Source organism: Rutilus rutilus (genome assembly GCF_951802725.1).
Source record: "Rutilus rutilus genome assembly, chromosome: 17".
NCBI lineage: Eukaryota > Metazoa > Chordata > Actinopteri > Cypriniformes > Leuciscidae > Rutilus > Rutilus rutilus.
Genome location: NC_140230.1, coordinates 18,471,794 through 18,497,838, shown reverse-complemented (window position 1 = coordinate 18,497,838; position 26,045 = coordinate 18,471,794). Strand labels below are relative to the sequence as shown.

The 26,045-nt window shown below is 34.4% G+C and overlaps 3 protein-coding genes and 1 long non-coding RNA gene across 4 annotated transcripts in view; 2 read left to right on the top strand and 2 right to left on the bottom strand.

The window, feature by feature from the left end:
* Window positions 1–26,045, top strand: part of LOC311306953 (uncharacterized protein) — a 68,451-nt gene that overhangs the window by 13,097 nt on the left and 29,309 nt on the right. Inside the window, exon 4 of the mRNA XM_084435610.1 lies at window positions 20,195–20,287. Coding sequence (XP_084291736.1) covers window positions 20,195–20,287 — 93 coding nt within the window. The remainder of the gene's footprint in view (window positions 1–20,194; window positions 20,288–26,045) is intronic.
* LOC311276144 (uncharacterized protein) lies at window positions 2,013–4,315 on the bottom strand. The gene is made up of 6 exons (XM_084385683.1): window positions 4,061–4,315; window positions 3,636–3,675; window positions 3,381–3,445; window positions 3,227–3,275; window positions 3,041–3,143; window positions 2,013–2,848 (listed from the first exon to the last, which is right to left on the bottom strand). Exons 1-6 carry the CDS (start codon window positions 4,150–4,152, stop codon window positions 2,817–2,819), a joined length of 381 nt encoding a protein of 126 aa, XP_084241809.1. The 5' UTR covers window positions 4,153–4,315; the 3' UTR covers window positions 2,013–2,816.
* LOC311306814 lies at window positions 5,254–6,699 on the bottom strand. Its single transcript, XR_014630224.1, has 3 exons — window positions 6,477–6,699; window positions 5,913–5,987; window positions 5,254–5,670 (listed from the first exon to the last, which is right to left on the bottom strand). It is a non-coding gene; the product is annotated as an uncharacterized lncRNA (long non-coding RNA).
* Window positions 11,094–17,456, top strand: LOC311306959 (uncharacterized protein). Its single transcript, XM_084435621.1, has 8 exons — window positions 11,094–11,501; window positions 11,759–12,073; window positions 12,174–12,479; window positions 12,630–12,665; window positions 12,893–12,973; window positions 13,939–13,967; window positions 15,872–15,930; window positions 16,049–17,456. The coding sequence occupies exons 1-8, from the start codon at window positions 11,441–11,443 to the stop codon at window positions 16,059–16,061; spliced, it is 900 nt and encodes a 299-aa protein (XP_084291747.1). The 5' UTR covers window positions 11,094–11,440; the 3' UTR covers window positions 16,062–17,456.

Here is a 26,045-nt window from a genome sequence, read left to right as displayed (position 1 = left end):
TCACTTATCACTGATCACATTCACCTGTACCTCATTCACTGATTGCATTCACCTGTGTCTCACTATCCTGTTAGTCTCAGTCTATTTATACCATGTTCATTCATTCACTCACGGCGAAGTCTTGTTTAAGTGTTACACTGCAATTCCGAGCGTTTTCCCTGGTTTCTCGTCTTTTGGTTTATTTGGATTTCTTGCCCTGTTCCCTGGATTACTCTTTTGCCTCTGGTCCCTGCCTGTTTTGTTTGTTTCTTTGTTGGTTTGTTTGGACTGCCTACCTGTGTTTTGACCTTTTGCCTGTACACTGGATTACGCCTCTGGATTACCCACAATAAAGCTGTGTTTGGATCTTAACCCTCGTGTCTCGGAGTAGTTTCGTAACACATACATATATATATTACTGCATGAGTGCCCTGCTGGTTACAGTGTTTACTTCCTTTTTATTCATAATTTTTAACAATTTCTTTAGAATCAAGAATTTCAGAATCAAGAAGTTGCCATCTAAAATATTGTCTGTTTATTTATTAATTTATTTTCAAATATTTATTTCTAATTTGTTAAATATTAAGTCAAATAAATATAAATGATAAATATTTATATATAGTCATCGGCCACCCTTTTTTCAAAAAGAAAATATATTATAATAGGCTATATTATATATTAATATAAATATATAAATATATTATTAAAAAATCATAAATGACAGAAAATGGATAATATAAAGTGAATTACACAAACACCTGTCCAAACATGGAGTTTTGTTCCACTAAGTGAACAATCATTCATTGCTGTTCTTTACATTTCCCAGATAACAAATACACACATCACCTAAACATTCAACTGCTTAATGTGGTTAGTTTGCATAACAGTGGTCATCTCTGAACTCAGTTTAGACTTGGGTGTGTGAATTCTGAATCATCTGAATCATCCTTTGACAGTTCCTCTTCTTACTTTTAGCAAGTTGAATTCTGTCAACAACTCAAGTGTAGAAGCTGTGAGGATCTGGACACTAATCTTTGTGAGTCTGCATGACACTGTTAATTCTATCAGTGTAATAAACAAATGATCATAAGCCTGTTGAAGAAGCACACATCTCATAGACAAAATTTGTAAAAACGTCCTGTGTGATGTGATAGATTTTTAATAGATAAAATAGTAAACTGTATATTAAATTAACCATGTCTCTAACATCTAACTTTACTTCTCTTTTAAGGCCTAACATGATAACACTTTGAAAAACAATGTACTAAGACGTTCTGTCCTGTGTTTGTTGTATTTTTACCATACCCCTTTGACTTTGGTTGTGTGAGTGTATAAATAACAAGTCTGGGAATTGAAACTAGACAGATGACTAAATTTGAACATTGTGATTAACAATGAAGTAATCATTAAAACAAAGTTTGCTTTACCTGGTAACAGAAGGGTTTGTCTATGAAAACCAATCAAATTGTGTGGAAATTATGTAATGCAGTATGACATTTTTGCCATACCTCCTTATTCTATAAAAACTGTTGTATTCTTTTAGTTGGTGGGATTCTCAATGGAATGTATCTGAGATCCTCCGGCCTTGCTTCTTCTTGGGGGAGATTCTCTGAGAACTGCTCAGGAACTCTTCCGGCCGTGATTAAAGCATTTAAAGGACATTTGCTAAGGTCTGTTTGTCAATTATTCCTGCGCAGGAAGAAAGCTAGTTAGGGAAGCAAGTTAGTTACACTGTTAGACTTTTCAAGGGTTTTTTACAGTAACTTACTGGCAACACTGTTGCCAGTAAGTTACTGTAATTAAGAGTTACAGTACCAAACCGTATTTCAGTTTTGTGTAATACAGTGCATTACTGTAAAAACGAAGCTAATCAGTACAGTGCATTACTGTAAAAACTAAGCTAATCAGTACACTACTGTAATTATTTGTATTTGTACTAAATATAAATTAGATTTGATAATTTTGATATATGATTAATTTTATTTTTATCCTACATAAGTACTACTTTCATACAAACCAATTAGACAAAGTTATCACAAAATACCATTTTTTTATTTAAAACATTTCATATATATCACAAAATAAACAGGCCAATGCTGGAAATGATGTGTGAAATTTTTACACATTAATGGGTGAGTTTAGAGACAACATTTTTTTGTGTTAATTCTAACTCATTCATTGTGTTAATGATTTTAACAAAGTAAATATGTCAGAGAGGTTAGCACAAAGATGTGTAAACGTGTTAAATTAACACATTATGTGCTGTCCTTCACTGCAAACATTTTTGAAAACATACATAAAACCATAAACAAAACATTAGCATTTGACTAAATGAATGTAGAGTCATTGGTTGTTTAGCTTATACAGGTATTATAATGAAATATCAACCATTACATTCATAAAACTGCAGAATATAAATACATTTTTAAGCATTCAAAAAGGAAATGTCCAAAACAGGACAAAACACAGTTCTTTTCACAATACAAGACACATAACCCCACCTTAAAAATAATTTCACTTATTTCCAAAAATGTGTTGGATTCATGTACACTGGAGGCCAAAATAAGTATTGAAGGGTCTTAATGTTTTTGAAAGAAGTCTCTTTGATGCTCAAGAAACATTTCTTATTATTATCAATGTCTGACTGTCTACTCCATCTTTTCTACAGCATAGGAGTAAAAGTCATCATCAAAATAATCTTTAAAAAGCCAACACAATGTTTTTGTCCACCTTTGTGAATAAATGAACTTCTCCAAAGATTGGTTCCTGTTCAGAACTTGATTGACAACATCAGAGTGTTCCCTGGTCTGCATGTGTGCCCACAAACACAAATGTACTCAGTCCTTCAGAGGAGATCCTGGTTCCAAAACTATATGAGAGAGAGAGAGAGAGAGAGAGAGAGAGAATATTAGTGTCACATTATTTTTAACCTCCTTTTTTGTTAATTTTTATTATTATTTTCACAAAAACTTAAGAATATATATTTGTAAACAGCTTTTGTCAATAAATAGCATACAAAAGAACTAAATTAAATTATGCCAGATTAAATTTTAATACTTACAAATCCTAAATTCTGTCCAAAAATGCTGAGATCCATAGAAAGACCGACTGAAATAGATGATTTTAGCCCATTTCAGCTTGTCTGCACTGCAGTGAAGGAGTACCTGTTTGAGACAAATACACAGTAAGATACATGCAAGAAATCACTGTGTGATGATCGTTCTCCTTCCTACAGTAGTTAACCCACCTGTGCGCTGATATTAGGACCGTGGAACTGCAATGGTAGAGTCTTCTGGCTAATAAAATATAAAAATAATGCAAAAATATAAACTTAAGTTGTTTAGAATGCTAGATTTGGTCTGAATGAATTAGCCTAGTGAGAGTTTTACTGCAGTGCTTACCTGGATACATTTAATCTGGTGAGACTGAACAAAGACAATGGTCCATCTTCTGATTGGTTTATTTGCTGTGTAATAAAGTTAGACATAATGCAAAGGTCACTTATTTGATATAAAGTTAGCCAATTTTATAGAGATTTTATAAGATATTGTAAGCTACCTAGTCTGCACCAGTGGCTCAAAAGCAATTTTCACATAGCGTATGCTAATCATTTCAGCAAACTTATCTCAAAATATATCACAAATGGGCTGGCCTACCTCTGGAATCTGGCGCGAATTGTCGCTTTGTTGCAGTTGCCTTTAAACACAAAAATGGAAGTAAATATTAAATTCCATAAAATAAAAAAAAACTATAATATGGTATAGTTTGCAAACTAATGCTAAAACTATAAAGGTTCTCATCAGTAGGCCAACATTAGGCTATAAACAGAATTTCACATTAGTTTATTCACATTTATTGTTAATGTAAACGCGTTGCTCGTTGGCATATTCGACAATTCAATAATCTAACAAGGTGTGTAAAATGAAACGTTAGCTCAGTTTACCATGGTAAAGTTCGTTACCGCCATGTTGACGACGAGTAAAGTTAACGTTAGGCTAACATACGTTAAACTGGGCACAATCCTGTCAACAGCCAGTCTATGGTCAACATACACAGAATGTTGTTTTTTTTTTTTTTTTACCTTGCTTGCTGATCTCTCTCTCGGTGAAGTGAATTCCGTCTCTTCCCCAGGCCAGACACGAACGTCGCGATCCAACAAAAGACAGACCCCATTACCTACACTGGATGGCTGCGTCCGAAACCGCGTACTCAATGAGTAGGTACTTATTTTCAATGAGTACTTACTTAACGAGCGCTAAAAGAGTAGGTACTTTATAGCCAAATCTCGTTGAGTATGAATGCGAACCGGACATCTGCCATGTTGACGTTATCATGTGACCTACGACGCATTATCACACGCGCAAATTAATTTAATTAATCTATCTGTAAATATTGATATTGATTAAACTTGCTCATTTTGAAGAAACTGCTGCCCATTTATTTTGTGAATACATTTAGGGTTGATTAAAGTTCTTATATTTAACCCTACTAATGTGACCCACCGTTTTATCCTTACAATATGATTTATTTTTATTATGAAATCCCAAAATGGTCATCTCTTGAATGTTGTTAATTTCTTTATTTTATATCCAAACATTTTTATCCACAAGCAAAAGTGGCTAACTGCTTTATGTTTTCCTCTTTTTCTTGTTGAATTTAACTCTCGTTTCATCCCTCAGGCCTAGGCCTATAAATATATTTTTTAAATGCATTTTTAAATGTATTATAATGAATTATTTAAGAAAAAATATATTAAAATATTCAACCTTGTACTAGGTTATTTTTTCCTGTGTAAAAAAATCTCATTATGTATGCAAACCCATGATATATATATATATATATATATATATATATATACCTACCTCATAACATCAGTAACTCAACAGCCCTACCTAGAACGGGTTTCCTCAGCATTTGTAATGTCTGCACAAAGATTTGCCTTTGGAGAAAACTGTTGATTTTATACTCAAAAAAATTTAAGTATCATTAATATTAAAAAATAATATTACCCCAGAATGAATTGCATTGATATCCCAGCCCAAAACATACAATAATAACAACGATAAATGCAGACCAATACTTAATTATATTACTTTTTACTGAAAATAGTAGTAAAAAGTATATAGTGAACATATCTACATTTGCATTCAAACAATTAAATAAAGCATTAATGAAATAATTATATTGTATTTACTGACAACAATGAGAAATATTAATAAATTAGTAAAATAATGAATGAAAGTCACCATCACACAATAAACAAATGCATATATAAGTCAACACATGAAAGAAAGCTTTATTCAAACTACAATCATGTATGTAGGCTGAAGGCGCTGAGGTTGTTGCGTGTTGTGTTGTGCTTTACAATCTGAGGCAATAAGGGCAGGTGGAGTGATGGAGGGTCTCGTAAGGGCAGGTGGAGTGATGGAGGGTCCCGTAAGGGCAGGTGGAGTGATGGAGGGTCTCATAAGGGCTGGTGGAGTGATGGAGGGTCCCGTAAGGGCAGGTGGAGTGATGGAGGGTCTCGTAAGGGCAGGTGGAGTGATGGAGGGACTCGTAAGGGCTGGTGGAGTGATGGAGGGACTCGTAAGGGCTGGTGGAGTGATGGAGGGACTCATGGCACCATCTCCAGGATTCAGCTCTGGGCTCCTCATCCTCAGCACTCACACCAGCCTGCTGATATTTCAGATTCTACAAAATGCACAAACATAACACAAAAGCAGTCATTTTAACTGCACAATGTCATATGATTTAGTATTATTTAGAAGACAAAACCACTTTTTTTCACAAACGCCGCCATCATCTTCCCTTGCAGGTCCTGCTCCACCACAAAAGTTGTGCAGCTAATGCACAGAAATCAAGAATCAGAAAAGTGCTGTAATAGCTCTGTTTGAAATTACAATAATTAGTTATTATTTCTGTGGGATACTCACTCAAAGCCTTTGATGGCAGCATTCAGCTTCATGAGCCACTCTCCACCGGATAAAAACACATCTGTTCATCTGACCCTGTAACATCCAGACAAGATTCATTACCTCTGTGATTTATGAGCTTGTTTTAACTTTTTATCCAATATAAATGTTCCTCAATTTATCAACAGTACTAATGGACAAATAAAATAGATAACTTATGTTTAGTTACTTTATAGATTTGTTCTACATAATAGCACACATTCATCACTCAGATGTCTATTTCATGTTGTGATGTGCTCTTCTGCAATACTTACTGAAGATTTTCCTGTCAGAAGTAAATAGACATTTAAAATAAGCGTCTTTAGGATGTATATGGTTTATGTAAATCCACTTTAGAGACGTAACTTACGTGTCCTTACTGGAGCTCGCCTGTTAGCTAACGTTATACATAATAAAACGTGTTTTTACAGCAAAATCACAACTATACTACACTGTGTAACGTCTTTACACCTTCAACAATTCAACAGTTTACACTACAGTAGTTCAACACATGCAATTTTAACACAAGGACCCGTGTTTACTCACATTTGAAAGCACCCGCGTCGCTGATCTCTGCGATGTTTGATAATGACGTATCCTCTCGCGTGGCCTCCTGGGATAGAAAAGTATTCATCTTCGAGCTCTTCAAAATCTGGGTTGAAGCAGTAAGCCATCCGGGAACTTCTCGCCTACTCTTTTATGAGTACTGAGGTTTCGGACATACTACTCCATTCACGTACTGTTTTCCCCTACTATATAGTAGGAAAGTAGGAATATTCGGACGCACTATAAGTATATGTACGCCCGAATCTCGCGATAATTAGTACGTCACTCTGGTAATTCTCGCCTACTCTTTTATGGATACTAAGGATTCGGACATACTTATTCGCTCGCCTACTGCTTTTTCCATACTATATAGTAGGGAAGTATGCGGTTTCGGACGCAGCCGATGTCTGTCTGACGCGACACGACAAATCCCAGACAGTGTAGTGATGCGCCGCGGCCGTTATATTTCAGACGTAGTCCGATATGAGTCCAAGCGCTCGCGCTAGTTCTTACAAGGGATAAACAGGTTTGCATTTAAAGGTCCGGTCGCTTCAATGTGTCCAATATAGACAGCCTCTGGCTATTATAGCGTTGTAGACACGCGGTGTAAGGCAAAAATTAGGAAATAAAAAGCACGGTGGAATGGTGCCAGCCAGAGAGGCAGTTACGTCAAATACAGTAGTATACAGCAAATTTTAAAAATACAGTAAGTCTCTGTATGTGGTGTTAGACGTTACAGAAAATTCCCATGATGCAATTGGAATCACAGTTATTTACTGTAAAGAGAAATAGCAGTATAATACTGGGGGATTTAAAGTAAATAACTGTAGAAATTACAGAAAAGTCTAACAGTGTAGGTAGACTATATATTAAGCGTCGATTGGAGACGGCCCAGGGGGATCGTCGATTGGAGACGGCCCAGGGAGATCGTCGATTGGAGACGGCCCCGGTAGACTTAGGTCAGATGAGATAGGACTTATAGGTTTAGGGAAAAATCTACAACAGTGATCACAAGAAGCTAAGCAGAGGAGGAACTGATGATGATAAATGGAACATAGAATGGCTGATAAGTTTCATATGTGTCTGCTGGGACTGATAATTCTCAGCTCATTTCTCACAAATATGTTTATATATGCTCAATTAGTGAAAAAATGTTTTGGTATGGAGTGAGCAGGCTTAGTTTATTCTTCCTAACATTCATGTAATGATCTCAGAGTCATTGTGGCATTTGTAATACTGTTTTATTTCTGGATGTGTATAACATAATGATCATTCAAATGTTCATTTTCAGGTACCAGTGGATTGACTGACACTCTTGTCTTTTGCAGATCTGAGGAAAATGTCCGTCTGTCCTGTAATAATGCTCTTTATGGCTGCACATCAACTACATGGAACTTTAACAGAGAGGTAATTTCATCTGCAGTTGAACTGATTGTGTTTTAGGGATAAAGAAGAAGCATAGAGAGAGTGTCTGGGGTCTGACTGCTCTCTGAACATCAAAAGAAGATCATGGGTTTTACACCTGCCAAAAATATGTGAATGGACAACAAAGAACAGATGCACCTGTTTTTCTTCATTTTTATTTATGGTAAATTTACGATTATATGATTAATTATAAAAATGGCCCAATTCTCCCTTTAAACTCACATTTCGCTCAAAGAATATCATGTGATTTCTGTCTTATTTTGTGTTTCAGTCTCTTCATCATCCTCACAGACTGAGATCAGATCAGGCTCTGTGACTCTCTCCTGTCAGTTGTATTCTGGAGTCTCTTGTGATACTTTGGTCCGTAAGGAGGAACTTCAGTTGATCTGGGTGAATCAGGCTGGTGTGAATCTGATGACAGACTCCAGATATCAGATATTCTTCTCCTCAACACACTGTATCATGGGCCAGCAAGTTATAGTGTCCATAAGCCTATGGAGGAGTGAGCCAGCACTCAGATTTCATCAAAAATATCTTAATTTGTGTTCCGAAGATGAACGAAAGTCTTACGGGGTTGGAACAACATTAGGGTGAGTAATTACTGACAGAATTTTCATTTTTGGGTGAACTAACCCTTTAATTTAGTTAAATGTTAATGTCAGGTTCTCTTGTGGTTGTTCCTGGACTTTTGTTATACTTCCTATTTCCTGTTCTGTCTGCCATCTTTGTGGTCCTTTTGTAGTTTTCATGTTGATTAGTTCTCTGATTGTTCCCAGGTGTGTCTTGTTAGCCATTGTGTATAAACAGCCCTTGTGTTTCCTTTGTTCCTTGTCAGTTGTTGTTTGGTGTTTTGTTCGGATTATAAACCCCTGCACTTAGATCTGCATCTTCACCTGCATTCCTTGTTCCTCGAGTTACAGTTAACACCATGAAGCTGCCTTTAAAACGGAACAGTGAATTAAGAATGAACACAAACTTTGTATAATTCTGTATTGATAATCAAGCATGACAATTTATTTAAAATACATTCAGTTTATTAATACTATTCCTTATTTGATTTATGACAACTATGCATTAAGTTTATTTATTATTTATTAGTTTATATGTTAAAACTGAAATGTTATATAATCAATTAAAATGTATGAATCTTAAATTTAGGATACCTTCTGAATGTGACTTCTGCCAGTCTATGCCACATATGAGTCTACATTGTCAGCAGCAGGTTTTTTTTTTTTTTTTTAAGGAGAAAATAAGAAACCTTGAAATGTTTAGGTTACGCTGATTAACACTCCATAACATACTTAAAATAAAAAAAAAATTAGATTGCCCTATAATTAGTGATGCATTGCTCTTTTAGATATACTGTATATGATCAATCAGAACAACGTTACATCCTGGCCGTCACAGACAAAATAAATAACCAAGGACGATAACTTATTTTTAAATTATTTGCTTTCATTAATGTGATTTCATAGCAGATATAAGGTAAAAATAAATAAAGATTATAAAAAGTTTATCTTTTTAGGTATAACATTTTTTAAGTATAAAAAGAAGTAATTAATCAAATGCAGAATATATTTTTCATGTGACAATAGGTGTTATACTTTAAACCCATATTACATAAATGAAAAAAAAAAAATCCATCTGTGAAGCATAATATATATTTTTAATTGTAAATCTGCAGTTCTTATGGTGACCGGGAGGGGACATGTTCGGTTCACTTAGTTTGTCGTGGCCACAACATATAAACTCGTGGGAACGTGATATTAAGTCGTGGAAACGTAATACTATATTGTGGGCACGAGGTATATGTTGAGGGAACGACATCCGTTTCTCGTGGCTACGAGTTTTATAACATGTGGGAACCGAATCTACAAACGACACGCGCTCTCCTTTTACCCCGGGCATAATTAGGGCCCGAGCACCGATGGTGAGAGGCCCCTATTGGAATTGCTCCGTTGATTATTATTCCGCTTCTTCTTCTCCAAAGTGAATCGCTTTTTTGAGGGCCTAAACATGCTTGAAACCTCACGGAACTTTGCACATGTGTCAGAAGTGGTGAAAATGTGCGTGTGATATGGGTTTCAGAATTGGGTGGGGCAAAATGGCTCAATAGCGAATTAATATGTTGAGGGAACGACATCCATTTCTCGTGGCTACGAGTTTTATAACATGTGGGAACTGAATATTCACACGCGACACCGGCTCTCCTTTTACCCCGGGCATAATTTACTTTATTATTTGTTAATTTAAGTTTCTCATAATTTGTTTTTGTTTATTGCCTTAAACAGGACTTATTCGTGACCCGAGTATTTCATTCAAGCCAGCACATTTCCGACGAAAAATCCCATTGAACTTAAGAATGTACAGAGCCCTAAAGGGACGTGGTGGTGGAAAAAAATTTAGGATGGCAGAATTATTTTGAATTTTTTTTCAAAACTTTTGCGTTACCTCGAGAAACTTTGCGTTCCCTCGCAAAGTTATTTGCATTCACTGTTTAAATCCTTTTTGATCACTTTTTGAAACAATGTATTTCCTTACAGCGAGAGTGACAGACATGTAATGACAATGAAGCAGCCCTTCCAGCAACTCAGTGTTCAAACTCGTTTTTATTCACTCCTTCAAGTGGGCTAGTGGACTAATGTATACAGGGAATGAGAGTATGGGGATGATTCTGGATACAGCCAGAGTATTTTAGCACAGTGTTCTATCCGAATCAATGGAAAAATGCATGTCTGAGAAGAACCATTAAAGACATTCAGTTCCAGTATAAAAACGGATAAAATAAAATCAGCCTATTAATTCCATTATTTCAATATTACATGAACCTCAGAGGATTCATAAACATTTGTACACCTAAAAAGATTTCATATTTAAATATTTTACGTTTGACAGTGGTTCTCAACCTTTATGACGCGAAGCTCTCCGTTCTAGACTTTCCAGAATTTCTACTTGATTATGATTCTTGTTTTCAAACTTTGATTTATTTGATTTATTATTTCAAAATGTATTTGATATAAATTAATTTATCACAATTAGTTTTGTGATTTCAGCTGTATGTTCTTAAAAACAGCAGTTATTGAGGAGGAAGAAAGAAATATTTGTTTTATTTATTTATTTATTATCCTACTAAATTATAATATTATAAGAAATAATCTTGAGAAATCTTGATTTTACTTATTTTAGATTAAAATTTGATTATTTGTGATATGGTTGAGTATCATAAAGTTTTGACTGCGATAGTTGCAAACAAACGTTCCTGTGTTCGTTTATATTTAAAACTTGATATCTAATGTCACCATTATGGACTCTTAGACATCAATAGCACGTTTAAATTAATAGAGATTTCACAAGAGCATATTTATATTTTGTATGTCGTGCATGGTATAGTGTCAGTGAAATGCAGCTATATATAGTGTCTGTGTCAGCACTGAACAGTCAGTTGATCTGAGGAAGTTCACAACCACAGGAGGGGCTGATGATGATTAAAGGAAGAACTGTAACTATATGATGAAAAGAAAGACTGACAGAAACAGAAAATGGCTGATCGGTGTCACATGTGTCTGCTGCGACTGATCATTCTCTGTCCACTTCTGACAGGTGAAGAAATCTTTATATGGTCTATAAAACATTATGCAATATCTTCATAATGTGAACAACCATCTGTTCAAAAATAATTGAATCACTTTGGTATAGAGACTGACAAAGAGATAGATTGAGCGAACATGGTTTTATCTTCCTGAAAATTGTATGTAGGTTATTACTTTAGTTTTTAATATTCAAGAAAATATTTTCTGTATGTCATTAAAGTTTAAATAATGAACACTATTATTTTACTGTTTTATATTAATATGTAGGTACCAGTGAAGCAGAAGAGACTCGTGTGTTCAGCAGTTCTGGTGAAAATGTCCGTCTGCCCTGTAATAATGCTCTTTCTGGCTGCACATCAACTTTTTGGATCTACGCCAGACTTTCAGAGACAGTTGAACTGATTGCTGGAGGGAAAATGAAGAATGACATAGAGAGACGTGAGAGACTGAGTCTGGGGTCTGACTGCTCTCTGAACATCAAGAAAGTCACACAAGAAGATTATGGGCTTTACGCCTGCCGACAATATGTGAATGAAAAACAACAAGGAACTGATGCAACTGTTTATCTGCATGTTCTTCATGGTCAGTGTTTCTGTAATTTTTTTAATAATACCTAAAACTCACATGTGTAATAAAAAGAATGGTGTCTGTAGTGTGATTTCTGTGTTATTTTCTGTTTCAGTCTCTTCATCATCCTCACAGACTGAGATCAGATCAGGCTCTGTGACTCTCTCCTGTCAGTTGTATTCATATGGAGTCTCTTGTGATGTTTTGGTCCGTTCTGAGGGACTTCAGCTGATCTGGGTGAATCAGGCTGGTGTGAATCTGATGACAGACTCCAGATATCAGATATTCTTCTCCTCAACACACTGTATCAGCACTCTGACTACAACACTCCTGAATGAAGATCACAACAGAGAGTGGAGATGTCAGCTTACTCAGAGAAATCAACCGAAGACCTCAGCCACATATACTGTCAAGCATTCAGGTAAGAAATCTTATTAATCAAATTTTGAAATCACTGTTAGACAAGCATAATGCTAATTTTATCTTCTGTATTAGCCAATTATTAATTGTTAAAAAAAGATTTCCATATTTTCTAGTATGATGTATTTGAACTAACACTCTTCCCGTACAGCTCAAGCTGGCTCAAGAAACACACCACAAACACAAGGTAATCACTGTCTTTCTCACACCAGTGGTTTGTATTTGCTCCCATATCATGTGCATGTGCAATAATTTGCTTACTGTGGTACTTTGTAAATATGTTTGAGTGCAGTGCTGGCCCTATAACTTTCGTAGTCCATAAGTGTATGAAATGAAATGCATTTTGTTAAAAAGAATGTTTTAACCTAATGTGATGTCGAGTCTGAATGTACCGTTCTCTGGTCTCTCCCTCAGTGACTGTGATTGCTGTTGTAGTTGCTGTATTGGCTGTTCTCCTTGCTGTTATTCTTTGGGTGATTTGTAAAAAAGGAGCTAGTGAGTTTTCATAATTCTTAATGTTTTATAACAAATACTTAAACTCATTTTCATGTTGTATCATAAAAATGTAATGTGGATGCTTTTTATAGCTGCATTCAAATACTTCCAGGCTCTATCAACAGGAATAAAATGAACTCAACTGCATTATTTCAGTGTAATACAGTGATTTGCAGATTTTTTTTTTTTTTTTATGTGAAATTTCAATAAATTTCAATAAAAAATAAATAAATAATAATAATTCAATCACACGAGCCAATATTTTATACACAATAGAACATATAGATAACATAAGAAATGTTTAAACGGAGAAATTTTACAATTTTAATTTATCCACAAAATGAGCTCATTTCAAATTTGATGCCTGGTACAGGTCTCAAAAAAGTTGGCATGGGGACAACAAATGGCTGAAAAAGCAAGAAATTTAGAAAAGATTCAGCTGGGAGAACATCTAGCAACTAATTAAGTTAATTTATATCAGGTCTGTAACATGATTAGCTATAAAAGGGAGATGCAGAGTCTCTCAGAAGTAAAGATGAGCAGAGACTCTCCAATCTGTGAAAGAGTGCGTAAAAAGATTGTGGAATACTTTAAAAACAATGTTCCTCAACGTCTAATTGCAAAGGCTTTGCAAATCTCATCATTCTACAGTGCATAACATCATCAAAAGAGGGAAGGCCTTGTGTGTATTTCAGCAGGACAATGCAACACCACATACTGCAGCTATTACGACAGCATGGCTTCTTGCAACATTACAACATCTATATGTTCTATTGTGAATAAAATACTGGCTCATGTGATTTGAAAGTCTTTTAGTTTTCATTTTATTCAAATTTAAAAAATGTCACAACTTTTCCGGAATTCGGTTTGTAGATTAAACAAGCAGGATTTACCAGCTGTAGATCAACTGTAGATGTGCTGTGTGTTGCATGTTTCATCATAAATACTTCACAACTATTTTTCAGATAACAAAGAAGAGGATTATGACACTTCTGTAAGTATATAATATCAATGATTTTCATCTGTGCTCAGCAGAACGTTTCTCACCATTAATGACTCTAAATAAGTGCACAAACCACAGTCAAACAGGACAGACAGGACGATTAAGATGATTAAAAGTATTAAAAATAAATAATCTTGTCGCCTTCGTACACCAAAGTTCTTTTCAAAATTGTCCTGGTTTGAGGCTACCACTAACAAAACAACAAACAAAATAAACTACCGCCACCAATGATATAACTTTCCTAACAAAAAAGAAATGTGACAAATACAGAGAGCTTCCCTGCTTCCTTAACCCTTAATCACTCCTAAAAAAGGACAACACTTAAGGTCTTTGGGGTCATTTTGACCCCAAACTTTTAAAGAGCGATTGCATAAGGAAATATAAATTTTTTATATGGAAAACTATATATCATTTTTTTTATTTACTTCTTAACTATACATTTATGCTGTGTTTTTGTGGAAATTTTGAAGTTTTTTACCTATTTACTGCACAATTACATAACTAGGCCATAAATTGGCTCATGAAAATTTATTTTTTAAAGAAAAAATCACTTAAATGATGATCTTAATTAAATCTAAATAGTTTTTGGACATTGCTCTAAGTGTTAGGGATAGAATACTGACATCTGCTGGTTTGTGGAAAAACTTTAGACATTATAATTAAAGAAAGAAAGTGCAATGACCACATATATCCAATAGAGGGCCATAGAGACTCATTCATTTTCACTTCATTGTTCTTGATGCTTCAACTTTTCCTCACAACTTTATGATATATATTTTGTGAATATTTATTTAAACATTAGTTTTGTCAGAGTTAGAATTTGTTGTTGTTTTCTGATATATTTTGAATTATCTGCTTTTGCAAATTATTATACATACATTTGCAGAAACATTACAAGTCACCACTATGACATGACTGTAATGTGTGTGTGTGTGTGTGTGTGTGTGTGTGTGTGTGTGTGTGTGTGTGTGTGTGTGTGTGTGTGTGTGTGTGTGTGTGTGTGTGTGTGTGTGTGTGTGTGTGTGGGAACAAGCTCCATGTTGCATATGTGACATTTTTCAGATTTATGCCAGTTTAGTTGATTTTATTTGCCAATTTCTATAAAAATGCTCTCTGTTCCAGTGACATACATGTGTGTGTTTGTGTGTGTGTATGAGATAGAAAGTTTGTTCCACTTTGGGTTTATGCTCTAGGACCAGACCTTCATTTAAATGTAATTATTTTTAGATTTATGCCAGTTTTGTTTATTTTAATTGCCAATTTCTGTGAAAATGCTCTCTGTTGCAGTCACATACATGTGTGTGTTTGTGTGTGTGTGTGTGAGTGTGTGTGTATGAGATAGAAAGTTCGTTCTACTTTTTATTTATGCTCTAGGACCAGAGCTTGGTTTATTTGTAGAATTTTTCAGATTTATAATGGATTTACTGTTATTTTTTTGACAAACAAAATAAAAAAAGTCATTTTTTTCATTTTCCCATTCATTTTCAATGTGGGGTCATTTTGACCCCAAAGACCTTAAAAGGTGAATTTTTTTTTACACACCTTTAGAACAACCAAATCAAGCCCAGTTTTTTTGTGCATGTTTAGATAGATTATTTAGTAAAAGTCACCGAGTTTTATTCATTTTATTCATTTTGACCCCAAAGAGTGATTAAGGGTTAACTAGCAATATACAAGAAAAGAAATGGTGATTAAAAATAAATAAATAAGGAAAGCACACAAACCCTACAGCTCTTATGAAAAATAACAGCTACACAATTTACAGTATTTACATGTCACAGTAGTCAAAAACAATGAATGGTAATAAAAAACAATACAAAGATGAATAGAGAAAAAAATCACAATACATCCACACTATTACACAATCTAACATATCTTGGCTCATTGATGTTTAGGTGCTGACATATGTGACATATTCTGGGATTCCAGCAGAAAACGTGTCAAAGAGAGCAATGTGAGTAGATATTTTCTGTTTATCAATGTGCAGAGACACTCCTAATCAGAGAAAATGACCAGGAGAGTTTATAATAAACATGTTTTCAATATATTGTATTTCATATGTTTATTTCCAGATACTCTTTCTAAAAATTACCATATGGGCACAAACGCACTGGCGAGAGGAGAATCAGGCAAAATAAAAATGTTTACAGCTTTGAGATTCATGCTTGCTTAACAACTTTATTGCAATTGTAATTGCTAAGAGACTTTGTAAGCATTATTCACTCTTCCAACCTCTGAACGGATATTAATACTGTATATAAATCAATCAAAACATTTAAACTCTTTTTGTGTGCAGTAATGATATAAATGTAGAGAAAATCTGTAAGAAAAGAATACGTATTAAAGGCTTGTCAATATGTCAATTTCACCTCAGCTGTTTATTTTCTTTGCTTTTGTTTGATTGTCATGGATTATTAATGAATAATATTTAGTTAATAATATTATCTGTTAACTATTTTTTTCAGTGTTTAATGCACTTCCTTGGTATTTGGGGAGGGAGAGATCCTTATTTTCTAGACATGATTAGAGATCAACATTGTGATAATAATATAATCAAGACTTTTTGAAAGTGAACACTAGGGGTCGCTATGTTTGCAAACTGATGTTTCAGTTTTTGGCCATGTATTGTTGGCATTATCTTGCTATATTCTGAGTTTGATAGCCTATGTACTGTAAAACTGAGGTGGTGCAAGTATTATTATAATAATTTTTATAGCTAAAATTAAGTATTTTTTGTCGTTTGAAGACCTGGAATCTGTACTACACGCTTTTATTTCATCCAGACTTTGTATTACAGTTAAGCTGGGTGTTTCACAGTCCTCATGGTGATTTAACCTACTATCCCCTCTTAACGAATCATAGTTTTATTAAATCTATTGCATATATTCTGGTATTAATGTTACAAGCAATGTCTGTATTCAGTATCTGAGAAGTGAAGAGGGTCTGACCCATGTCAGTTATGCAGTAAGTGTTTGTGACTCATTTAAAATGGCTTCCAGAGAATAAATATGTACTTGCTTTGTAATGAATTAGTTCGATCATGCAATCAAATTAATCGAGTTCTAGAGATTATTCCCTTTTTATTTTGATGTTCTCATGTTAGCTGCATATGAGACATGTAAAGACAGCTGTGCATTAAATTCAATAACGCACCACATGTCCACTAATAACAGATATGCATATTTGCCATTTGTTACTCTTTAGGTTTTACAACATAATTAGTTACTATATGTGACAATGAATTAATAGTATACGTTTATATCAGTTCAGTTTACTCTGTGTGGATTTGTTGTTCTGTACCATTGATGTGCTGTGACTCAATGTTGAAGGAAAAGGGTGTCTCCCTTATTTTGTCTATGGTGTGTTTGCAAGGATTGTTTAAGAGAGGCACTTGACCATGCCAAAGGAACCGGTGCCAGGGAGAATCAACAGACACCCGGATGAGAAGTGCCTTCATGGGATTTCCAACTCACCTGTGACCCTTTAAATAACCACACTTTTGTAAAGAACCAAACACCATTTTCAGATGCTCTGTACTGTTAATCAGAACCTGATGAAATGACATCAACTGGTCTATAAGTATTGGCTTTTTACATTACATTTTACATTTAATCATTTAGCAGACGCCTTTATCCAAAGCGACTTACAAATGAGGAGAGCAATGGAAGCATTCAAACTAACAATAGGGCAGCAATATCCAAGTGTTGTGACCAGGTCTAGAAATTAAAACTGTTCGCCCCAACGAGTCCAATATCATATCCAGTTAAAAAAAATTGTTTGTTTACAAGGGCTCCTCATGGCTCCTCAATATATCGCTGATCTTCTCTCCTATCATCATATATACACTCTTCTGATCATCCAAAAAGTTAGAGTTACAGTTGACTCTGAACCAGGATGTTTAGCTCCATCAAACAAGGGAAACACTTTTGAATTTGGATGCTACTTATTTTTCTGACCTCTTCACTATAAAGTCTAAGCAACATCCACTTAGAAGCTTTTAACATGATGCTTGTGTAGATAAATCTGACCTTGATACTATAATAATCACCTTCTGTGGAACAGAATGGTTTCAAATTAATTTGAGTATTTGCAAACTGTTCAGTTAATAAATTAAAATTGTGTTTAACTTCTGTTTAATAAACATGTTGAAAGAATGCTATCACGAACTGAAAAGATACAGAGTTTAAAGCCATGGAGCGGCCCACTTAAAGAAAGAAGAGGAACTGCTGTCAGAATGTGTGAGAGTTCACAGACTTCAGTCTAAAGTGGGTTCAGAGATGATAGTGATAATCATAACCCACACGCTGCATAATGAACAAGTGTGGTCAAACTAACTGAGTTCTCACATTCTGTACTAATGTTTCCAAACCTCAACATTGTGCTCACCTCTCTGAAAATACTACAACTAGCACACCATAATATAAAGAGTAAAAAGACAACCATATAGTACTGAGAAAAAAAGAACAATAAATGAGGACAACTTCTTCAATACACAACTAGATAAAAAAGTTTGTAGACAAAACTTGAAATTGGCTTGAAATTGCCTAGCCAGAAAGTTTTAAGTAGTTTTAAAAGCTTGAAGTTTGAAGGTTTTAGTTTAGTATAGATAGATAGATACTATCTAGTAAAAGAAATTATGGTGATGATATAAAATAATAATAACTTTCAATTACACAACTAATGTAGAAACACAACTAATGTAGAAACACAACTAATAAAGGACCTTTATATGGTACATTTTTCAGAATTCTTTATTTTTCTCAGTTGCTGTATCCATTTATTTCAGTGAACCTTTAAAAATAACAGTCTTGAGTTTCAGTGGCCCCTCGCTAAGAACAAACCAAACTGATTTAAACAATATATATTTATAGACACTTCTTTATCATGCATCAGTATAGTGTCAGTGAAATGCAGATGTATATAGTGTCAGCACTGAACAGTCAGTTGATCTGAGGAAGTTCACAACCACAGGAGGAGCTGATGATGATTGAAGGAAGAACTGGAACTATGATGAAAAGAAAGACTGACAGAAACAGAAAATGGCTGATCGGTGTCACATGTGTCTGCTGCGACTGATCATTCTCTGTCCACTTCTGACAGGTAAAGAAATATTTATATGGTCTATAAGACATTATGCAAAATATTTACAATGTGAACAACCATCTGTTCAAAAATAATTAAATTACTTAGAGACTGGCAAAGATGGTTTTATCGTGCTGAAAATTTTGTGTCAGTATGTTATCACTTTAGTTTTTAATAATTAAGAAAATATTTGCTGTATGTCATTAAAGTTTAAATAATTAACACTATTATTTTACTGTTTTATATTAATATGTAGGTACCAGTGGAGCAGAAGTAACTCAGTTCAGCAGTTCTGGTGAAAATGTCAGTTTGCCCTGTAATAATTCTCTTTCTGGCTGCACATCGACTACATGGATCTATATCAGACTTTCAGAGACAGTTGAACTGATTGCTGGAGGGAAAAAGAAGAATGACATAGAGAGACGTGAGAGACTGAGTCTGGGGTCTGACTGCTCTCTGAACATCAAGAAAGTCACACAAGAAGATTATGGGCTTTACACCTGCCAACAATTTGAGAGTGGACGTGGAGCACAACAAGGAACTGATGCACCTGTTTATCTGCATGTTCTTCATGGTCAGTGTTTCTGTAACTTTTTTAATAATACCTTAAAACTCACACATGTAATGAAAAGAGTGACATCTGTAGTGTGATTTCTGTCTTATTTTCTGTTTCAGTCTCTTCATCCTCACAGACTGAGATCAGATCAGGCTCTGTGACTCTCTCCTGTCAGTTGTATTCATATGGAGTCTGTGATACTTTGGTCCGTTCTGAGGGACTTCAGCTGATCTGGGTGAATCAGGCTGGTGTGAATCTGATGACAGACTCCAGATATCAGATATTCTTCTCCTCAACACACTGTATCAGCACTCTGACTACAACACTCCTGAATGAAGATCACAACAGAGAGTGGAGATGTCAGCTTACTCAGAGAAATCAAACGAAGACCTCAGCCACATATACTGTCAAGTATTCAGGTAAGAAGAAAAAACGACATTTCTTGAATCAATTTTCTTGAATCACCTCAACAACTGCACTGTAAATACTGATGATTTAACAAACTGCATAGCATGTGATGTAATGATCAAGTAGAAAATATGATGTTGATGTCCTGCATCTGAACATTCATCTTCTGCAGCTCCAGTCGATTCAACAACACTGACTCCAGTCAGCAGCTCAAACTCTGAGAAGAAATCAAGCAGAACTACAGCAGCCACTCCGACACAACAAGGTACAGGACTGACACACATCAGTCTCTCACTTCAGTGCTTTGCACTGGCTTCTTTTTTTATCATCACACACATTATCTGCAAAGTAACTCTTTAAATCAGCTTTGTCAATGATTGAGTCCAAGTCCTTTTGGATCATGAGTCATGACCATAATAATTTCTGGTATAGTCTGTATAAATAACTCTCAAAATAATCATTAATCTTCACCATTAAACAGCACAATTGTAACATACAGGGCATGATGCAATGTAGATGTTAAAGGAAAAGTTCACTTAAAAATTAAAATACTGCATGTCTTCATTTACTCACCCTAAAGTTGTTCTAAACCTGTATGGGTTTCTTTCTTCTGCTGAACACAAGAGAATACATTTTGAAGAATGTCGGTAACCAGACAGTTGATTGACACCATTGACTTCCATCAACTGTTTAGTTACTGACATTCTTTAAAATATCCTCTTTAGTGTTCAGCAGAAGAAAGAAACCCATACAGGTTTAGAACAACTTGAGGATGAGTAAATGAAGACATGCAGTATTTTAATTTTTAAGTGAGCTATTCCTTTAAAACATGATCTAATAGCTGTAGAAATCGCTCATATATTTGAACAGAAGACTATATGAGGAAACAAGGTAGTTTTTGCTAACCAGAGTTGTTGAAGAAAGTAAGGCAATGAAATCAAATAGGGCCCTATATATTTAAGATTAATGTTATTGTTGTTTTTGTTTGTTTTGTTTTTCTATTTCTTTTTCTACAATATGGTCCTCCACCTTATACAGATAAACGGATCATTATCCCAAACTCTGAGACGACTTCAGCTTCACCTGTAAATCCTACACAGCAAGGTGTTTAGGGGAGACGGATATGGTTGTAACATGGGGAGAGTTGTAACGCCACCAATTCCATCAGTCAGGGATAAGCTAGGAGTCCTATGATCATTTCAACTCAAGTCACCTTTATTTACATAGAGCTTTTTACAATACAAATTGTTTCAAAGCAGCTTTACTGTGGTAACGGGAGATGAATCCAACAAAGATTGTTTTGGCTGTACAGCAGCTCTAGAAGAAAGTCATTGTCCAGTTTAAGTAAATTCAGCGGTAACACTTTTTGTCCGTCACTAATAAGTACTATGCAGTAAGTAATGCAGGACTAATGAGTAGTACTACATTAACACTTCAGCAACTACTATTAACTAATATAGAAACAAGCTTAACTAATCAGTAAGTAATATCAAATTGAGGAGATAGTTCCTTATTATCAATAATTTCTTGATGAGATTAGCCTCATTAATAACTATTAACTGAGAAATTATAAAGAACATTATCGTGATTCTGAGACGTAATCCGTCATAATTTTTTACTCTGAATATAGTCATAAAATGCATCACTAATTACTCAAGTACCTAGTCACTCTTCAAGGACTACTAGTGATCGGGACCCTTATTTTAAAGTGAAAAATATGTTTTTCACTTTAGGTCCAGATCACTAGTTCCTACATAGTGACTGGTAACACTTGAATATTTAGTGATGCATTTTATGACCACGTTGAGAAAATTGCTAACGTTTCAGACACGTTAATGTTGTGATTAGTAATTAATTAGTAATTTTTAATAATTTGTCATAATTACCTATTAGTTCTTAATGATGCCAATCTCTTTAAGTAATTATTGATTACCTAATAAGGAACTATAGTTCTAAATTTGATATTACTTACTGATTAGTTAATATTAATTAATAGTAGTTGCTGAAGTGTTAATGTAGTACTACTCATTAGTCCTGCATTACTTCCTGCATAGTTACTTATTAATGACGAACCATTATTCTAAAGTGTTACCAATTCAGCATTGATTCATTTCTGTTGTAAAAATCATTAGTTATCTGGAGAAAACAGTGATGTCATCGTCCAGCTCAGTTCAGTTCTCATACAATGTTGTCAAAGCAGGCAGATCAAAAATATTATGAATAATAAGTATTCCCAATAAGTGGAAAATCCCAAATGAATTTCAGTGTTTACCCACTTCCTCCCAGATCCCAAATGAGTGGTTGTCAAAGCTGGAAATAGGCACATGCTGATTTTATGAAGAAAAAATATATTTAGTAGTAAGAATGTAAATATTTTGGCCACAATATTTTGTTTAGTACTAAACCTTTTGCAAAGTTGAAAAGTGCTCTTTGCAGTTTCTGGGCCCACCAAACCTGCACTCCAGGGTTAACAATGCTAATTTGTCACCATTGTGACTATGATTGAGAATATTCACACACACACAAACTCACACACATATTGATAGTGTTTTTTGTTACATGTTCTTTACACAGGTACACTGGAGTCAAGCATTTAATAATTATAACTAATCATAAACACTGTTAATTTGCACACACTCCTGAGTCAAACAGTTAGTGGATTTGAGTTATGGTCAGTCACAGAAAGAGAGATGCGTTGTTTTAGATTGTTCTTTTGGATTGTTTCAATAAACCTATTTTTTAAGCATATTGCATAATGTAGCCTCTGTTTTGCTTTTCTTTTTTTGTTACAATTTACAATCATTTATTTGACATCATAAGGGCTGTAATATTCTTACAGAGGTTTAAATGAGTGCCTTTTGTAGTAAACAAATGTGGGTACTTTGAATAAATGTTTGAGCACTCTAGCGCTCAAAAACCAAAAGTGTTACAACCACATTACATACCCAGTCACCCTATGTATGTCTTATTCATTTCACAGTGCCATGCAGTTACAGTAGAACTTTTATCATATTCCTTTTTCCTATTAATACTAATAGAGAGTTAGTTGGAAAGTTAAAGTTATTAGAATGTCTAAAGTGGACTATCGAAATAAACTGTAACCAGAAAAGCTTTTTGTAAACTCATCTACAAATATTAATTTCAAGATAATATCACTATCAAGATAATTATGATATTAAAAATGTATCATTTTATATTGCTGTCAGTAGTTGTTGTTTTTATATCTTTGGTAAAAATGATAGTAATGTACAATAGATATTCTGCTGTTGTGTTCATCTGGATCTGAATGTGTCCCTCTATATAATCCCTCCTTCAGCGACTGTCTTGCCGTTAGTGGTTGTTGGTGTTGTTGCTGCATTGGCTGTTCTCCTTGCTGTTATTTTTTGGCTGATTCGGAAAAAAAATACAAAAGCTGGTGAGATTTATTTTCTCATATTTCTTTACAACAGACAAAGTATTCAAGAAATCTGACTTTACAGAAAAGCACACTAGTTTTGGTTTTATCATGGAAAGTTCATTTGGAACAATATGATGGTAAAGATGTTGACGTGTTTGTTTTGAACTATGGTTTTGTCAGATTTTGCTGAGCAAATTATGTAATTTTAACATAATTCCTGTAATAAGTGAAGAGGAATCAATAAATTAACAAGACATAATGAAGTTTTGAATTCTTAGACACTTTTAACTTGCATTACAGACATTCTGTGATTTGTTTTTCTGTCTTTATCATAAGTATTCCTAATAAATGGGACACCATTATTTTTCAGAAAACAAAAGAGGGACTGATGATGACTCTGTGGTAAGTATTGTAATGCCAAAAACCCAGAGGTTGATCCATAAGCTATTATTATTGTGTCCATAATCACTGCTCCAGGGTAAATGATCCCTGAATGTGTAGTTTTAGTCACGTTAGATAAAAGCTTCAGCTATACAGTATTTGAACCGTTTCTTTAGTAAATGTTACCAATAAGAATAAATATATTTGAAACAATGATTTGTATTTCATAACTTGGTTCTACATATTTTCATTGTTTAGGAGCAGAAAGATGATGTGACTTATACTGAGGTTGCCACGTACTGTAAAAAGCAAGCCAAAGAGAACAAGGTGACTAAACACTTCCTACATCAATGTCCATCCATCTCTCAAACTGATAGTTTATATGCTATACCTAAATCAGTTTCATTCTTAAATGCAGTTCTTCTAACTCTCTTGAGTTAAAATCTAACAGGCTGTAATATTTGTGGGTTGAAACTTGAAACTTGTTTGACAATATCTGTGATGTTCATTCAGGTTCATGATGATGACGATAAAGTGACTTACGCATCCATCAGAGGAGCAACAGCTGGACCTCAGGATAACAGCAGTCAACTTTATTCCTCTGTGAACAAGAACCGTCACAAATGAGTAAAACACTCATTAACTATACACAGATCGTGTATTATGATGAATATAGGAATATTTAATTGACTCCTTCGGGTTTCATTCAGTGCCATTATAATTACTGTCTTTAACAAACAAACCCCAGTGGTGATCAGATTTATTTGTAGTATTTTGGATAGTTTGGGATGTTTGTTTTATAGTAGCTGTTCAGTTAATGTTATTGCTTTATTATTAATTTAGGAAGATATGATATGCTTATACAAAGTTCAGAAAATGAAGGACAGTTTCATTCTTAGATCATTCTCATTTAATCATCATTTTTGTTGACTGATTAATGCAGGCTAATAACTGTCAGTTTGCAGTGATTATGAAAACAGGCAATGTAAACTTTAATCACAATATGACAGGAATGAAAATTTGGTGTTTGAACCGATTGAGCAAATACTTTCAGTAATGCTTGTAATACTAAATTGTGTTTGTCAATAATAAATGTATTAAGTAGCCTATATGTCAAATGTATTTAATGTATGTATAATGTATAATACAGTGAAAAGTATTTTTCGTCATTACAAATTTTTCCTTGTGCAGTTTTTCTGAGGAGAACCTCTTTTTGTGCGGGTTTATACCTTTAGGATACAGATGCAGTGGATTATGACAGTGTCAGAAGTGAGTTTATGAAAGTCGTTTTGTTGCTGTGCAGAATGTGCCTGTCAGCTCAGAACTGACATTGGTTTTTCATTGTAGATGTCATTGTGAATATGATGTTGCATCATTACTGTTTGCAGGCTACATTGATTAGCATCATCTTTTAAACTATTTCTGTGCGTGAGAAATGCTCAGAAATGCTTTATTTAACGGAACTGTAAAGGAACTGAGAGACCACAGTCAGTTTCTATGAAATAGATAAGATAATGAGTATTAATGGAATCATTATTTAATGATTCTGGTTCTTTAAAGGTTCAATTAAGTTCTTTTAATGAAAAAAATATGTTCCAAATGTAGAGATAATTTTAATGATTAACACATGATCTTTATAGTTATTGCAAAAAGTTTTAAATGAATTTTCACAGTCTTTTAATATGCAACATAAATACAAACACATTTATGTATGTCTCACACTTAATTAGTAAGCTGTATGTGTTTGGCCAAATAAAACTACTCCTTAGAGTCATTTGTTGAATCAGATTACACTGCAGTATATGTTTTGATTGATTAAAAAGAGCCATCAGGTCCTGTGTTTCGTGCTCTGGTCTCATTAGCGATGTTGTGGTGTTGCTGCTGAATATATCGGGAACTCTGTCAGAGACTGCATCTAAAGTTATCTATATATTTTTATATAGTGCACTATTTGAGTGGATGACTATAGTGTCTGAAACCCTATAGTTGACATTATCAAGTGCACTCATTCAATCCCATAATGCACTGCAATAATGAGTCTTTAACCGATGTACAATCAACAGCTCTGCACTGTGAGGTCACAATTTCCATGACAGATTTTTAAATAAATCATTTAATTCCTAATGGAGTTTGCCAATTATCTAAATATCAAATTATTATTAAACACCAAGCTCAAACTATGCAAAAACAGCAGCCCTTCCAGCAACTCAGTGTGCAAACTCGTTTTTATTCACTCCTTCAAGTA

Excerpts from the sequence above, each read along its gene's own strand:
- LOC311276144 (XM_084385683.1), bottom strand. The coding sequence starts at position 4,152 with ATGGGGTCTGTCTTTTGTTGGATCGCGACGTTCGTGTCTGGCCTGGGG. Across the intron at positions 3,676-4,060 it reads GAGAGAGATCAGCAAGCAAG|GCAACTGCAACAAAGCGACA; the intron begins GTAAAAAAAAAA and ends TTGTGTTTAAAG. Across the intron at positions 3,446-3,635 it reads ATTCGCGCCAGATTCCAGAG|CAAATAAACCAATCAGAAGA; the intron begins GTAGGCCAGCCC and ends TTTATTACACAG.
- LOC311306959 (XM_084435621.1), top strand. The coding sequence starts at position 11,441 with ATGGCTGATCGGTGTCACATGTGTCTGCTGCGACTGATCATTCTCTGT. Across the intron at positions 12,974-13,938 it reads GATTTGTAAAAAAGGAGCTA|ATAACAAAGAAGAGGATTAT; the intron begins GTGAGTTTTCAT and ends ACTATTTTTCAG. Across the intron at positions 13,968-15,871 it reads AAGAGGATTATGACACTTCT|GTGCTGACATATGTGACATA; the intron begins GTAAGTATATAA and ends ATTGATGTTTAG.